We start from the raw sequence: 17836 nt of genomic DNA, 5'->3' as shown, positions 1-17836 counted from the left end.
TAATTACACAAATTAGAGTTGTAGAAGTCTTATCACCAACATCACTTGGTGCCCCATGTTGTGCTGTAGCTCACCTGGATGTTGCTGTGGTGGTTGTGGAGGGCTTGGTTAAACCTGGTCACGTAGTAGCCGGCCATCATCTGACACACCACGTCCTGCTGGTAGTACCGGGCAGGGCGCTGCTGCCAGTACCGCTTGCACACATACCTGTAATTAGACACATACACCTGTAGTTGCACACATACACCTGTAGTTGGACACATACACCTGAAGATGGACACATACCAGTAGTCTGACAGCCAGAAAATGTCCCTTATGAAATGTCCGGTCCTTATCTAAATTCACACCAGTTCATCCTACACATGCCCAGTGATGTGTCCTACCTGCCTCCAGTGATGTGTCCTACCTGCCTCCAGTGATGTGTCCTACCTGCCTCCAGTGATGTGTCCTACCTGCCCCCAGTGATGTGTCCTACCTGCCCCCAGTGATGTGTCCTACCTGCCCCCAGTGATGTGTCCTACCTGCCCCCAGTGATGTGTCCTACCTGCCTCCAGTGATGTGTCCTACCTGCCCCCAGTGATGTGTCCTACCTGCCTCCAGTGATGTGTCCTACCTGCCTCCAGTGATGTGTCCTACCTGCCCCCAGTGATGTGTCCTACCTGCCCCCAGTGATGTGTCCTACCTGCCTCAAGTGATGTGTCCTACCTGCCTCAAGTGATGTGTCCTACCTGCCTCCAGTGATGTGTCCTACCTGCCTCAAGTGATGTGTCCTACCTGCCTCCAGTGATGTGTCCTACCTGCCTCCAGTGATGTGTCCTACCTGCCTCCAGTGATGTGTCCTACCTGCCTCCAGTGATGTGTCCTACCTGCCTCAAGTGATGTGTCCTACCTGCCCCCAGTGATGTGTCCTACCTGCCCCCAGTGATGTGTCCTACCTGCCCCCAGTGATGTGTCCTACCTGCCCCCAGTGATGTGTCCTACCTGCCCCCAGTGATGTGTCCTACCTGCCTCAAGTGATGTGTCCTACCTGCCTCCAGTGATGTGTCCTACCTGCCTCCAGTGCTGTGTCCTACCTGCCTCAAGTGATGTGTCCTACCTGCCTCCAGTGATGTGTCCTACCTGCCTCCAGTGATGTGTCCTACCTGCCTCAAGTGATGTGTCCTACCTGCCTCCAGTGATGTGTCCTACCTGCCTCCAGTGATGTGTCCTACCTGCCCCCAGTGATGTGTCCTACCTGCCTCCAGTGATGTGTCCTACCTGCCTCAAGTGATGTGTCCTACCTGCCTCCAGTGATGTGTCCTACCTGCCTCCAGTGATGTGTCCTACCTGCCTCCAGTGATGTGTCCTACCTGCCCCCAGTGATGTGTCCTACCTGCCTCCAGTGATGTGTCCTACCTGCCTCCAGTGATGTGTCCTACCTGCCTCCAGTGATGTGTCCTACCTGCCTCCAGTGCTGTGTCCTACCTGCCCCCAGTGATGTGTCCTACCTGCCTCAAGTGATGTGTCCTACCTGCCTCCAGTGATGTGTCCTACCTGCCTCCAGTGATGTGTCCTACCTGCCTCAAGTGATGTGTCCTACCTGCCTCCAGTGATGTGTCCTACCTGCCTCCAGTGATGTGTCCTACCTGCCCCCAGTGATGTGTCCTACCTGCCTCCAGTGATGTGTCCTACCTGCCTCCAGTGATGTGTCCTACCTGCCCCCAGTGATGTGTCCTACCTGCCCCCAGTGATGTGTCCTACCTGCCCCCAGTGATGTGTCCTACCTGCCTCCAGTGATGTGTCCTACCTGCCCCCAGTGATGTGTCCTACCTGCCTCCAGTGATGTGTCCTACCTGCCTCAAGTGATGTGTCCTACCTGCCTCCAGTGATGTGTCCTACCTGCCTCCAGTGATGTGTCCTACCTGCCTCCAGTGATGTGTCCTACAGTGATGTGTCCTACCTGCCCCCAGTGATGTGTCCTACCTGCCCCCAGTGATGTGTCCTACCTGCCTCCAGTGATGTGTCCTACCTGCCTCAAGTGATGTGTCCTACCTGCCCCCAGTGATGTGTCCTACCTGCCCCCAGTGATGTGTCCTACCTGCCTCCAGTGATGTGTCCTACCTGCCTCCAGTGATGTGTCCTACCTGCCCCCAGTGATGTGTCCTACCTGCCTCCAGTGATGTGTCCTACCTGCCTCCAGTGATGTGTCCTACCTGCCTCCAGTGATGTGTCCTACCTGCCTCCAGTGATGTGTCCTACCTGCCTCCAGTGATGTGTCCTACCTGCCCCCAGTGATGTGTCCTACCTGCCTCCAGTGATGTGTCCTACCTGCCCCCAGTGATGTGTCCTACCTGCCCCCAGTGATGTGTCCTACCTGCCTCCAGTGCTGTGTCCTACCTGCATCCAGTGATGTGTCCTACCTGCCTCCAGTGATGTGTCCTACCTGCCTCCAGTGATGTGTCCTACCTGCCTCCAGTGATGTGTCCTACCTGCCTCCAGTGATGTGTCCTACCTGCCTCCAGTGATGTGTCCTACCTGCCTCAAGTGATGTGTCCTACCTGCCTCCAGTGATGTGTCCTACCTGCCTCCAGTGATGTGTCCTACCTGCCCCCAGTGATGTGTCCTACCTGCCTCCAGTGATGTGTCCTACCTGCCTCCAGTGATGTGTCCTACCTGCCTCCAGTGATGTGTCCTACCTGCCCCCAGTGATGTGTCCTACCTGCCTCCAGTGATGTGTCCTACCTGCCTCCAGTGATGTGTCCTACCTGCCTCCAGTGATGTGTCCTACCTGCCTCCAGTGATGTGTCCTACCTGCCTCCAGTGATGTGTCCTACCTGCCCCCAGTGATGTGTCCTACCTGCCTCCAGTGATGTGTCCTACCTGCCTCCAGTGATGTGTCCTACCTGCCCCCAGTGATGTGTCCTACCTGCCTCAAGTGATGTGTCCTACCTGCCCCCAGTGATGTGTCCTACCTGCCTCCAGTGATGTGTCCTACCTGCCTCCAGTGATGTGTCCTACCTGCCTCAAGTGATGTGTCCTACCTGCCCCCAGTGATGTGTCCTACCTGCCTCCAGTGATGTGTCCTACCTGCCCCCAGTGATGTGTCCTACCTGCCCCCAGTGATGTGTCCTACCTGCCCCCAGTGATGTGTCCTACCTGCCCCCAGTGATGTGTCCTACCTGCCCCCAGTGATGTGTCCTACCTGCCCCCAGTGATGTGTCCTACCTGCCTCCAGTGATGTGTCCTACCTGCCTCCAGTGATGTGTCCTACCTGCCCCCAGTGATGTGTCCTACCTGCCTCAAGTGATGTGTCCTACCTGCCCCCAGTGATGTGTCCTACCTGCCCCCAGTGATGTGTCCTACCTGCCCCCAGTGATGTGTCCTACCTGCCTCCAGTGATGTGTCCTACCTGCCCCCAGTGATGTGTCCTACCTGCCCCCAGTGATGTGTCCTACCTGCCTCCAGTGATGTGTCCTACCTGCCCCCAGTGATGTGTCCTACCTGCCCCCAGTGATGTGCCCTACCTGCCCCCAGTGCTGTGTCCTACCTGCCTCCAGTGATGTGTCCTACCTGCCTCCAGTGATGTGTCCTACCTGCCCCCAGTGATGTGTCCTACCTGCCCCCAGTGATGTGTCCTACCTGCCTCCAGTGATGTGTCCTACCTGCCTCAAGTGATGTGTCCTACCTGCCTCCAGTGATGTGTCCTACCTGCCCCCAGTGATGTGTCCTACCTGCCTCAAGTGATGTGTCCTACCTGCCTCAAGTGATGTGTCCTACCTGCCTCAAGTGATGTGTCCTACCTGCCTCCAGTGATGTGTCCTACCTGCCTCCAGTGATGTGTCCTACCTGCCTCCAGTGATGTGTCCTACCTGCCCCCAGTGATGTGTCCTACCTGCCCCCAGTGATGTGTCCTACCTGCCTCCAGTGATGTGTCCTACCTGCCCCCAGTGATGTGTCCTACCTGCCTCAAGTGATGTGTCCTACCTGCCTCCAGTGATGTGTCCTACCTGCCCCCAGTGATGTGTCCTACCTGCCTCCAGTGATGTGTCCTACCTGCCTCCAGTGATGTGTCCTACCTGCCTCCAGTGATGTGTCCTACCTGCCTCCAGTGATGTGTCCTACCTGCCTCCAGTGATGTGTCCTACCTGCCCCCAGTGATGTGTCCTACCTGCCTCCAGTGATGTGTCCTACCTGCCCAGTGGTTCATCCTGATGGAGGAAGTAGACCTCGAACACCTCTCGACAGTTGCCCTTCCTGTTGCCTCCAAGGTCCAGTTCCTGTCCCCTGTGTACGAGTGTACTCTGAGACAGCCAGTCCCCTGTCACAGGGTTGTAGGTCAGCAACAGGGCCTCTGTCAGGGAACATGCACATCAACTGTTAGTATTGTCAGTACAGCGTGGCCAGCTGGTCACTTGAGAATCATGCAGTCAGATCACAGGTGGACCAGAAGTCACAGCTCTCTCATATCTCCTAATACAAACACCAGACAAGCTGCACTGGTTGTTATACAAGGACAAATGTAACTTAATAATAATAAAATAAAAGACAATTTGCATCTTACACATACACTACAGGGTACTACAATCAGACAGAAGGCCAATAAGACATCCAAATATTGTGTTTTAGTTTGTAATTAATGTGTTGTCAGTTGTTCTCAGTGCATGCCAGTAGTACTGGCAATAGAAGCATATCGTATTCGACGTAATAAGCGCCCCGCTCTAATAAGCGCCCACGGCGATATTTGTTAATATATTGGCTAGTGAACACTCCCAATTAGCACCCCTTCTGATTGATCAATGTACACAAGACTTATTTATTTGTGTATAATACGACAGTTGTGTTATATGCACCCTTAATTATGGGCAATTAAATTCTGGAAAAATATATGTGTCGTATACAAACATTTTCAGGCTGTCAGCATAAACCACAAACAAACAAAATTCACCAAAATACCATTCTAATAAGAGCCCCCTATTTCTAATTTTGAGAGCACCCTGAGCGCTTATTACGCGGAATACGATATTAGTAATATCTAAATATTTTTTACAATTGTATACTTATCCTGCATTACTCCTTAATGCATTCACTGCTTACCTTACGACAAAAGACGAGACAGCGTAACGGTGATGGTCCTGGGTGAAGAAATAAAACTGTTGTTTGTAGTCCCCCTTTTGGTGACCACCGCCGCTGTCCTGTGACCTTGATGACCTGAGGTCACCTCTTCACATCACTAACTGTCACCCGAGCTTTTAGAAAAACATACTTTTTAGGTTTCTGAAGCCAAACTGGGGAGGCAAGTCTGCGACAGGTAGGCCTTAAATGTAGTAATGCAGGATAAGTATACAAATGTAAAAAATATTTTACTAATTTTTTTACTTATCCTGCATAATGCATCTGTATCAGACAGTTTGGAGGTGCGTCAGGGTTTGGTAACCTGCTGGGCAACAACCAGTGGCCCAAAACTTTGTATACCTTTGTCCTCCTCAAGAGTCACATCGCGAAGATAATTAATGACTGGCGAAAACTGTGTCAGACCTCCAGAACGTTTTTTTAACAATAACTGCTGTGTAAAGCCATGGTAGAGGCAGGCGCCCTGAGGATTATTCGTTCTCGGCGGATCCAGATTGGCAATCGAATAAGCCTGAAGGATGACTGCGCGTAACCATAGAGATATGGTGTTGCGTCTAACTTCGGTCGTGGATGTAGGAGAAACGGGTATAAATAACTGCTTCCTCGAACCACGCCTAGTCTTGGAACTGCGGATGAAAATTTGCAGTGCCCGCACCAGGCATAGTAGAAGTTCACCCTCATCTACGTTTCCCACAATAGTCGATATTGGTTGGATGGTGAAGGAACGATCAGGTTGGCCTGGTAGTTGGCAATAAACTCCTAGCACCACCCGAGATGTACCACTCCGTCCCCTGCTCAAAGCGAACCCCGATGATTTCGATTGCATGTAGTTCGCTCACCCTTACTAGCATGGCTAATTCCAAGAGAAACACTGTTTTCTTGGTGAGGTAATAAAATGAGGATGTATAGAGGGACTTGAAGGGGGGCCCTCGCAAACCTCGAAGCACCACATTCAAGTCCCAAGCATGTGGGCGGAACTTGGCCTTCTGATCCTCAAGCATGAATGAGCGTAGTAGGGCCTGTAGTTCCGGGACCTTGGTCATTTTGCAATTTTCTGGAACGGCCAATACTGAGTTAAGTGCAACTAAGTACGTAGTAATGATGCTACCTTTCAAGTGTCTTTGGGTTATGCAAATGTAGGAGGTATTCAGCTAGGAATTGTGGTGATGCAGTGGTAGGGTCTGGATTCTTTGCCTTGCAAAAAGTTTCAAACGATCCCCACTTGTCATCATATTGGCCTCTAGAAGAGGGACGATGAGCTAACATTATAGCTTTTGCTGCCCGTGCCGAATAGCCCTTTGAACTTAACGCCTTTTTAAGATGAACCAAGTGTGCAGACGAAACCTGTCTTTGGTTGGATGAGGCAATTTGCTGTGAGGGTGGATAAGTAGGTTGGACCGCTGTGGGAGGGGGAGTGGATCATCCTCTGCTAGATTTCTGAGCTTGACAAACCACCCTCTCAACAGCCACCAGGGTGCAACCAAAATCAGAGCAAGGCTCCTTGTCTCCTTAATCTTTTGCATTACCCTGGGAAGTAAGACTGGTGGCGGAAAGGCCTACACATTTAACCCTTCCCAATGAATTCTGAACAAGTCTACTGCCCAAGTCTGCGGATACGGTAACGGGGAGACATACGTCATGAGTTGGTAATTTTGGCAAGTTGCAAACAGGTCAATGTGTGATTGCCCGATTTTCTGAAGCAGTAACTGGAATGCTTCTGTGTGAAGTTTCGACTCGGTGGGGGCCACCCTGTCTGGACGAGATAAAACATCGGCCAGAATGTTGACATCCGGGGATGTGTTGAACTATGAACTGTAGTTGCAGACGATCCACTAGATGGAAAAACCTGAATGTCTGTTGAAACAGGGAGTGGGAGTGGGTTTTTCCCTCATTGTACACACACTACACCACAGTACTTTTGTCTGTGGATATTGCAATTTGGGCGAACTGTAGATGATTCTGCCAATGTGATATGGCCAGAATCAATGCTTCCAACTCCAAGTTGTTTATGTGCACTTTCAATGAGCGCCAGACCATAGCCCTGAGACTGTCTGGCCCTGAAGGGAGGCATCTACGAACAGGTGTAGATTCGGGGATAATTCAGATAAAGAGACTCCTCCAAAGACTTTAGACTCTACAGTCATCTACTGTCCACCAATTGAGGTAAGGCCTTAGTTGAGCTAGATTAGAGTGATGGCCTTGAGTTGTTGAATATGGCGTAATTGTAATTGGCTTCTGCTGGTTAGATTCGGTGCTGAGGTGAGTAACCCTAACAACACTTGCCATTGCCAAAGTGTGCATGGTTGATGAAGAGCAGGTGACAGGAGGCATAAAATCTTGTGCCATCTGTCCCTTGGAACTGATAAGACATCCTGGTCTGTTTGGAACAGGCCTCCTATGAACTGGAGTCGATAGGATGGAGTTAACTCTGACTTCGCCTCGTTGATTATCCACCCCAGTTGATACAGTAGGCTTCTGGTGAAATTCCGGGGGCGTACTAATGTCTGCGTGTGTCAATGACACAGGAGACAGTCGTCTATGTACGACTCAAACCAAATGTTCCTCAGGTGTAGAAACTCAGTCATAGGCTTCAATACTCGTGTAAATGGGAGCACTGCCCGCTGGTAGTGAACCCCATTGAACTGGAATCTGAGGCACCTGCGGTCTGAGGGATGGATCGGTATATCAGGTAGGCATCCCACAGATCGAGACGCTCAGGAAACGTTCAAATACAGAGAGATTGTGTATCATTCTCATCTTGTCTGAGTCCTTCTTGGTTACCAGGAAGATGTGGGAATATAAACCTGGTGTTAACACTGGTGTGTGTACAATCTCTACGGCTCTCTTTACCAACAGAATGTCTATGCTAGCCTTTAATAGAAGATATTGCTTTCTTTGATAATACCAAGGAAGTGGAGCTTTGGTCAACTGTGGAAGTACCTCTACCTCTAGTTGGTAACCGCAACGTAGTATGTTGAGAACGTAACGACAACTGGGACGACTGGGAGCTAAAGGTGAACGGCTTTTACTCTGATGTGTAGTGCTACCTCTGCCATAGATGAAACTGGCGCAGGCGTCTGATACAAAGGCATAGGCGTGGGAGCAGGATACAATTGTGTCATGGACTGCTGCCACATGGACTGCAAAATTGCATCCAATTAGTGTTCTGTAACGGTGTGACGCCTGATGCATCTGCTGCGCTGGATATGTTGGTACAGCACTATGTACTAAGCTGATCATGCGTTGCCTGCGGAGCATTGTTCACTGATAGCCCTGGGGCTGATGTCATTTTAGGTATCTGAGACGCAATGCTCAATGGTGTTAGCAGGCATGGGTTTGCGCTACCCCCATCAAAGCGTCTTGAGACACTGGTGCAGACGTCACAGATCTAGTAGATCTAGATGCCTCAGGCGGCTGAAAAATAGGGTCAGTTATGATACTCACAAAATCCTCTGGATTTGATGTTTTCTGCAAAGCGTGCACTTCAGCAGTGACAGTAATGGCCGACATATTATGCGCCGAAGATAATGGTTGTGTAGTAATGACTGAACTATGTCCCTTGCTATTCAGGGATTGTGACATCTTCCTAGTCTCACGACGGGATAGCTGCAAAATACGTTTGTGAGTGACCTGCCTATAAGTTGTAAAACTCGTTGAAGAGAGATTTACACAAAAGACACATTTAGAGTTTGATGCACAAATTTGCATCCATGCCAGACAACGTTGATGAGGATCTTTAGCTGATTGTTTTCCACGTTTTAGTACAATACGCAAGCATAAGTTACACAAATATAGACTTTTTGATGAAGTGGGACTGGAAAAATATTGTAACAAGTTGAAAGTGTATTCAATAATTTGTATATACGCAACTCAATGTAACGCCAAAGCTAGTAGTATTTAAGAACACATAAATATGTTAAGTAGCATAAGTAGCTGAGATTTGTAAACAAATTGACTACCCTGACATGCAAACAATTGTAACAAAATTCAAAATGGCGGTGAACAAACAGCACAACATGGTGCGAGTAATATAAATAAAAATACATCACCCGTCACACATCACTTTTAGAATTGCAGACGAAAACTGAAGGTCAAAATTAATCCAAAACAAGAGCTCCGCTGATACACATCAATGCTGTAGCGTGACAGGCAGTGATGTGAAGAGGTGACCTCAGGTCATCAAGGTCACAGGACAGAGGCAGTAGTCACCAAAAATGGGACAACGAGCAACAGTTTTATTTATTCACCCAGGACCGCTACGCTGTCCCGTCTTTTGTCGTAAGGTAAGTAGTGAATGCATTAAGGAGTAATGCAGGATTAGTAAAAAACTATATGATACACTCACTGTTTACTTTGATAGTCTCATCCACTGTGGGCGGCTCCCAATGCTCCAGGTACTCCTCAGCACTCCTTGTTTCAACACTGTGCCCGAAGTGAAGGCCCTCTAGTGAGCTGTTTACTGTGGAGGAACTCAGATCCACTAGGGGAGATAACTCACCCGTCTCATCAGTCAGATTATGCCACTCTTCTGTGGTGGCTGACAAGTCCACATAAGAGGTGGAGGATTCACTGGAGCTATGCTGGGTGGGAGATGGGGAGAAACTAAACCCAGACTCTCCGGAGACTCTAGAGGAAGAAGTAGAAGCGGAGGACAGGCCAGCTGATCCTGAACTGGAGGAAGTGGACTTCCTGGAGGCTGAACTGTCCGTCAATGATTTATCTGAAGAAGCAGAGGTAGAAGTTGTCTTGTTTCTATGGGAAGTCTGACCAGAAATTAGGGTAGCAGGTGCAGTATTCTTGTCATTAAATGCACCCAAAATTTCTGAGCCTGAATTTAAATCAAGAATGTTAAATTTCTCCATAGTGGCACTAACGGAGATGACCGATAGATTCACAAGTTCTGGATCCTTGCTTGAAGTCCCATCTGATCCAGACTGACTAGAAGAACCTGAGGTTGTTGAGAATGAAGATGCATCTACTGTTAGTCCTATATACTTCCTTGAATATAGGTCTGTTGCTTTGGGGTTCTGACTCTTTACAGCTCCTGGAAATGTGCCAGGATTCTGTCTGGAAGCAGGTGCTAAAGGATTCTGCACAGCAGGAACTGTACCTGCTTTATCTGACATTTGATCTGCTTTTGATGACTCTTTAATGGTATCTGCTTTCCCTTGTGTTTTGTCAGAGGAGTCGTCTGATGCTGGTGATGACACTTCCACATTCACCGAGACACTATCAGTGCCCTGTAGCATGGGCAATCCCAGGATGCCAAGAGATGCATTCATGAAAGACACAGAGTTCCTGGTATGTTCCAAGTTTGTCACAAGTTGACGTCTGGTCTGACAAGAACAAAGATGGCGGTACAGCTCAATACTGACCTGCTCCAGGTACTTGGATAATGAACGGTCTTGAGGAAAGGGAGAGAAGTATAAGGTCAAATGAATCAGGAAAATTGCTTTCACAAACTCAAAATATGTTTCCAGACTCTTGAGATTGCTGACAGTTTCATGTGTAGCGAGAGTTTTCTTGATGTCTGCCACAATGGTCTGGAACCACATGAACTCTCTCAAAGAAGGTGGCTGCTGAAGAGCAAACATCAGCAAGGATTCCTCAGCAACAAGCTGAAACATAACAGCAGGTTGTATTTGGCAGAAACATTAATGTTCAGTGGTATATTACTGTAGCTTATCAAACAATGTTCCGAAATAATGCAGCCATTTTTTATAACAAGAGATGTCTTCTGTGGTGCCTTCTCAACACCTCCTAGGCATGGCTGGAGTATTACATCTTACTATAGGGTGTAAGAAGTCTAACAACAAATAAGACTAAACAAAACAAAGAAACACCGTTATCACTATCACCACCATGCGGCACATAAGAAGTTTGTTTTTTCATACAGTAGAGAATATAAACGATAAAAAAGAGTCCTATAAAGCCTTAAGAAGAGATGGGCACTAGGATTGCTTTATGTCATCAGAAAAATATTATTAAATGTGAAATTAATACACACAAAAGGCCTCTGGAAAAGATAATTTATGGCACCAATTCTCAAATTCAGTCTTGATACGAGGGGTGTTCATTAAAGATTTCCCCTAAACCACTTAGGGTTATCATATTTGGTTGAAATTTCACATGTGTAATGATACATGTATCTTTGGGTTATGTCTGAATTTGCAGCACCAAACTATTAATCTTACCACTTTTACAGGTGTTATGATCGAGTAGGGTGTGACAATGGAGCCAGTAGAATACCGAGCAGTGATTAGGTTTTTATATTTGAAAGGTCACACACCAAAAGAAACTTCGATGAAATGAAAGCAACTTATGGGGAAGATGCCCCATCATATGACGTTGTTAAACACTGGCATCGCCAGTTCAAGTGTGGTCGGACATCTGTGGAAACAGCTGCCATTCCTGGTCGCCCCCATTCAGCCATTGATGAGGACACTATCCATCAAGTGGAGACCGCCATTTTGACAGACAGACGTATAACTGTTCGCTGACCAAGGGTGTCCGTCTCCTGCAAGACAATGCTCCAGTACACAACTCTCATGTTGCTGAGACAGAAGCGCGGTCCTGTGGCTATGAAATCCTTCCACATCCTCCTTACTCTCCTGACCTTGCACCATCTGACTTCCACCTCTTTCCAACCATGAAGTCATTTTTGAAGGGAAAACGTTTCACAGATGATGAAACACTGATTTCTGAAGTCAAGTCCTGGTTTGAGACGCAAAATGAGGGCTTTTACAAGCGAGGTCTCCATAGTTGTATAAAACGATGGGAGAAGTGTGTAACTCTTGGTGGTTCCTATGTGGAGAAAGACTAATACCTATGCCAAGTTTCATTCCACTAGGTCCATCGGAAGTGGGTCAGGGAAAATCTTTAATGAACACCCCTCGTAAGTATCTCTTTGATAAGCTTTAGTAGTTTCTGAGAAAACTTGTCCCCACTGCAGACACTATGCACTAAATTGTAGAGCATGGATCAAGAGACATAACTATGTAAAAATAATTTACGTTATCAATTTTCAAACACATTCTTGACAAGTATCTCCTAGATAAGCATGCAAACTTTCAAGTGCAAGTGATCTTCCTATCTCCCCTGCTCTACTTCGTGGCGGGGGATAAAAATACGAACTTAGTCTATATAAAGGCTGACAATATATCACTGACCTTCAATGTTTGAGTCCAGAATAAGCAAACTATTAGGCTTTCATTGAGATCTACTGAAATGACACTAAAATGTAATTGAATTTGTACCCCACAAAACTGCAACCACTTGATCCTACTGGCGTCATGATGCACATTCCATCATTCATCACCCTTAACATTGGCTATATATTTATCTCTGGACCATGCCTATGTTGCTTACTTGGTGTTTGGCAACATAGAGTGTCTGTCCCAGGTCTACGATGTACTTGACGGCATCCATTCCCTTGACATAGGCCTCATAGCAGGGATGAGACTGGGAGAACATTGTAGGGTACTTTTGTTTCATTTCATTGTAGTCAGCCATCGTAAGCTTCTTCAGGCATTTGGTCAGAAGCCCAAGGGAAGATGATGTTCCCTTGTCATCATGGATCTTGTTAAAAGAGTCAACCGATTCTACCAAGGGCTCAATGGCGTCTTTCCACATTCCTAAACGGTTGAAATATGAAAATGTATAAGGGGTCCTATGACAAGGTATATCTATTATCATATTTATTATTTTAAATAACCATTCTTTCTTTGTTACTGTTTCTAATTGTTGGGCCACACTTAAGTTATTACTTGCTTTATGGGTCTGCCAACTGTAAATTTTGTTTCAGAATTTGCTCTCTATTTTTTTATCCTGCCAATAAGCTGATAGCATATTGCCCCCAAAACATATTTCCTAAACAAGGACCACCTGAAGTTGATAAATGTTAAACATGGGAGTCAAAATAAAGTTTGTTGTTGTTTCTGAAACTGAAAGGAGGCATACCGGGGGTAGATGCACAACATCTGGATTCGTGAGGTTTGCATTGCTTAAAGCAACCGCTGTGTTGCAGACTCTCCTCCCACATTAAACTGTTTTTATGTTTTTATACCAGCTGACCTGTACTGAAGCAGAACACTTTTTAAAAAATTGAATTGCTTTATTTATTTATTTTCCCACTTACAAAAATCCCATAAAAAAATTATAAAGCAAGTAAAAAGAAACATGTGGTCTTACTAATATGTCAAAAACAGTTCACATGTATTATTTGCTTTTATTACTTGCCCGTGAAGAGATCACCCATCTAATAAACATACAGCTGTATTACACACTGTGTAAATATTCTATATATCAAACAAAAACTTGACCTTAATGAAGTGTTATACCAAATTGTACATGGAATAAAGTCCACATATGATGCTGTTAATAGGTCAGCCCTTCAGGGATTCCAGGTTAGAATTTGTCCCCGGTAATCAATGCTTGTTCCAAGAGGCTCAGTGCCTTGGTGGAGTGCATTCATACCACAACCACATCAACTCAATCACAGGTTAATCTGATTATTTACAGGCCTCCATCATACAGCTGTCATATTGCTTGTGTCAAACAACAAACATCACAAATCATGTTACAAGGTCACCAATAAACCAACAATTGTTAAACTACTTTTCTATTGTTGTTTACAGTACTTAGATAAAACAAATTTATTGCATTAGGCAAAAAGTGTTAGTGTGATCTTTTCCTGAAGAGTGTTTGGCTGTACAGTGACAGCATGTTAGTCCAGACCCTTGGGGAACCCTACCAGGCACCTTGCAGACACCCAAGTTGGGATGTCTAGGAATATCCAGAGGAACATTATTCTGTAATGACAATTTGGTAATCTGTATGATTCCGGTGGGAAAAGTATCATCTGTATAAGGGGGGTTTCACTGTATATACAATTGATCTAAGAGTACACGACAAACATACCTAGATTGTGAAGAATATGACCCTTGATCTGCACACAAACAGCCTTGACATTGTTGTATTGGTCATCATCTCTATAGTCCCACACACTGTCTGGAAACAAGAGCAGAGCCCAATACATCATCTCTATAGTCCCACACACTGTCTGGAAACAAGAGCAGAGCCCAATACATCATCTCTATAGTCCCACACACTGTCTGTAAACAAGAGCAGAGCCCAATACATCATCTCTATAGTCCCACACACTGTCTGGAAACAAGAGCAGAGCCCGATACATCATCTCTATAGTCCCACACACTGTCTGGAAACAAGAGCAGAGCCCAATACATCATCTCTATTGTCCCACACACTGTCTGGAAACAAGAGCAGAGCCCAATACATCATCTTTATAGTCCCACACACTGTCTGGAAACAAGAGCAGAGCCCAATACATCATCTCTATTGTCCCACACACTGTCTGGAAACAAGAGCAGAGCCCAATACATCATCTTTATAGTCCCACACACTGTCTGGAAACAAGAGCAGAGCCCAATACATCATCTCTATAGTCCCACACACTGTCTGGAAACAAGAGCAGAGCCCAATACATCATCTCTATAGTCCCACACACTGTCTGGAAACAAGAGCAGAGCCCACTACATCATCTCTATAGTCCCACACACTGTCTGGAAACAAGAGCAGAGCCCAATACATCATCTCTATAGAATCAGTGGATGATACAGTGAGCCTGTCATGACCCTGTATTGTATGAAAAAATCCTCTCTACCCCTTGTTATGACAGCGTCCAGCACTCGGACAGCTCCATGAAGGTCACCATCGTCCTTCATGACCCGGGCCTTCCTGATGATGACCTGTGGTGCCACTGGTGTGTGGGGCGCTCTGTCCAGGAGGATGTTCAAGACCTGCAGCAGGGCCCTGGAGGCCCCAAACCTGTATGCAGCTCGGTCTACCACATAGATGAGTGCTGCCATGGTGTCCATGTCTGCTACTGCTGCTTTCGCTATGCATCTCTAAACAAACAAATATTCTGTATCTGTCATGGATGCTGTAGTGTCCATGTTGACAAATTCAAAATTTGTTTGGAATAATGTAAGGCTGTAACACCATTTCTAGGATTATTCTTACCAAGTTTTATCTTCATAGGCCTCTTAGTTACAGAGGATAGAAGTGTTTTGATGCACAAAAGCCAGAGCTGTATGACACTATATAAAACAAACTCATTCAGGTACACAACCAATTGGTCTAACCTATTACAAGTACACAAAAGGGTTTTTGAAGACCAAAATGATATAAAGAAACATTTTGTAAAATAAATCCAAGTTCCTACATAGAGAATCTCAATATGGTTCATGCATGGTAGAGTGTCATTGGTTTCTGCCATCATCTCTGGGGTGACACCTGGTGGAAGGAATGGTCGCTCCTGACGCAGTGCTAGCTGGATCATAGCAGAGATATTGCCAGGTAGCAGTGACAGCCAAGCCTGAAGACTCGCTTCTTGTGATGCTCCTTCACTAGCCTCCCCATAGAGCTGTCGGAGAATCTCTGGAAACAAATTCCAATATTCAGCTTCAGATGATAAGCAAAAATCGGTTTCAGTGAATCTGCTTGTCAAAACAACCTGATAGAGACACCAACTATAAATGGACCACCTTCTTACCAGATGACTCTGCTCATGACACAGACATACAGAATCTCACCTGTGTCTCAGGATATCAAACAACACGTCCATCATGACACAGACATACAGAATCTCACCTGTGTCTCAGGATATCAAACAACACTTCCATCATGGCACAGACATACAGAATCTCACCTGTGTCTCAGGATATCAAACAACACTTCCATCATGGCACAGACATACAGAATCTCACCTGGGTCTCAGGATATCAAACAACACGTCCATCATGACACAGACATACAGAATCTCACCTGGGTCTCAGGATATCAAACAACACGTCCATCATGGCACAGACATACAGAATCTCACCTGGGTCTCAGGATATCAAACAACACGTCCATCATGGCACAGACATACAGAATCTCACCTGTGTCTCAGGATATCAAACAACACGTCCATCATGGCACAGACATACAGAATCTCACCTGGGTCTCAGGATATCAAACAACACGTCCATCATGGCACAGACATACAGAATCTCACCTGGGTCTCAGGATATCAAACAACACGTCCATCATGGCACAGACATACAGAATCTCACCTGTGTCTCAGGATGTCAAACAACACTTCCATCATGGCACAGACATACAGAATCTCACCTGTGTTTTTTCGGATATCAAACAACACTTTGATCATGGCACAGACATACAGAATCTCACCCTTTTCTCAGGATATCAAACAACACTTCTATCATGGCACAGACATACAGAATCTCACCCTTGTCTCAGGATATCAAACAACACTTCCATCATAGCACAGACATACAGAATCTCACCTGTGTCTCAGGATATCAAACAACACTTCCATCATGACACAGACATACAGAATCACACCCTTGTCTCAGGATATCAAACAACACTTCTATCAACCATTACATGAGATGATTGAAGAAGCAAGACTGGGACTGGTTACTTTGCCATGCTTGTGCTCATGAGTTTCACCAAAGGGGGTAAATGTCTGATACCTGCTTCACCTCCGGCTTTCCTCCAACAACAAGCTAACATGCTGTCATATAACTGGAATACTGTTAAAAGCAGCGTTAAACTCAACTCACTCACTCAATGATACCACTGTTAAAGCATTCTCAATTATGAATGACAACAACTGAAGTCATCCCACTGAATCATCCTAACACTATATACAGACCTGACACTAGATTAAATGTGATGTTCAACACAAAAGGTGAGACCTGTCAGCACAGAGGAAAATACTGACAGTTCAGTTGTCGTTCAGTCTGAAAAATATCTGAATTTCCTTCATACATTTGTACTGGCAGTCCACTACAATAATACCCCCAACACACATACTGTTACACTTACCATCATCCTGAACTGTATCTAGTTTGAAGATGTCCAGAATTTCTTTTTCTGCCATGTTGGTTAGTTGTGTGACCTTGAAAAACAAGAGGTCCATCACAACCTACTCTGAGCCAATATGTGAGTGAATGAGTATAGTTTTACGGAATCAAACCCGGGTCTTTGGCGTGACAAACGAATGCTTTATCCAGCAGTCTACCCCCCTCCCCTGCGCCAATATGTATTAATTAGTGATATAGACTTGTGTGTTTGCAATCTCCATTCTTATTAAGATTATGAGGATTTGGAAATTGTTTTGAAGTAGTTTGCCCACAGTTTGCCCACAATCCCAGCAGAGCCATCTTCCTGAGGCAAGGGAGTAAGCTGACTAAAAGTCCAGTTACCATCCTTGCTGAACTATACTGGAATGTCTGGACTCAATTGTAGCGCCACCAGTGCCTATTGCCAGTTATGTCCCTTCTATGTCCCTCCTATTGACCAATCAGATTCATCCTCTCATATGGCTTGCATTTGCATCAACTCAAATGGTGGTGCCCAGTCAAGACAATCTGATCGATAATTAAAATCTATATTGTGATAAAACAGTTCTTACTTTGCAAAGTGCATCAAACCATGTGAGCACCTTCACATGATGAAAAGATTTGCAAAATATCTGTTGATGCCAATTGACGGTACACATGCTTTGCAAATTCTGTAATCGACCAAAATCTGCACAGCAGTTTATGAACTGGATGTCGATTTCTTTATGCAACTTTGATTGGACTATGCATAGACTTGTTAGTCCTTTTATACTTTTATAGTCAGTTAACTCCCTGCC

General features: G+C 46.0%; 1 protein-coding gene across 1 annotated transcript; it reads right to left on the bottom strand.

The window, feature by feature from the left end:
* Positions 1-41: 41 nt before the first annotated feature.
* Positions 42-17089, bottom strand: LOC125374411 (alpha-protein kinase 1-like). Its single transcript, XM_048385281.1, has 8 exons — positions 17023-17089; positions 15353-15567; positions 14792-15035; positions 14029-14118; positions 12478-12743; positions 9455-10727; positions 4171-4330; positions 42-207 (listed from the first exon to the last, which is right to left on the bottom strand). Exons 1-8 carry the CDS (start codon positions 17075-17077, stop codon positions 42-44), a joined length of 2469 nt encoding a protein of 822 aa, XP_048241238.1. The 5' UTR covers positions 17078-17089.
* Between the last annotated feature and the right edge of the window lie 747 nt (positions 17090-17836).

The sequence above is a fragment of the Haliotis rufescens genome, unplaced genomic scaffold (assembly GCF_023055435.1).
Source record: "Haliotis rufescens isolate VD_foot unplaced genomic scaffold, xgHalRufe1.0.p SCAF_562, whole genome shotgun sequence".
NCBI lineage: Eukaryota > Metazoa > Mollusca > Gastropoda > Lepetellida > Haliotidae > Haliotis > Haliotis rufescens.
Note: the sequence above shows the minus strand (reverse complement) of the source record. Positions and strands in the feature narration are given on the sequence as shown.

What these genes read in the sequence shown, in the direction of transcription:
- LOC125374411 (XM_048385281.1), bottom strand. Translation starts at nt 17,077, where the DNA reads ATGGCAGAAAAAGAAATTCTGGACATCTTCAAACTAGATACAGTTCAG. An exon ending in TCTATGTTGCCAAACACCAA is followed by an intron (nt 10,728 to 12,477) that starts GTAAGCAACATA and finishes GTTATGTTTCAG; the next exon opens with CTTGTTGCTGAGGAATCCTT. An exon ending in CAGGATGAACCACTGGGCAG is followed by an intron (nt 208 to 4,170) that starts GTAGGACACATC and finishes GTCTAATTACAG; the next exon opens with GTATGTGTGCAAGCGGTACT.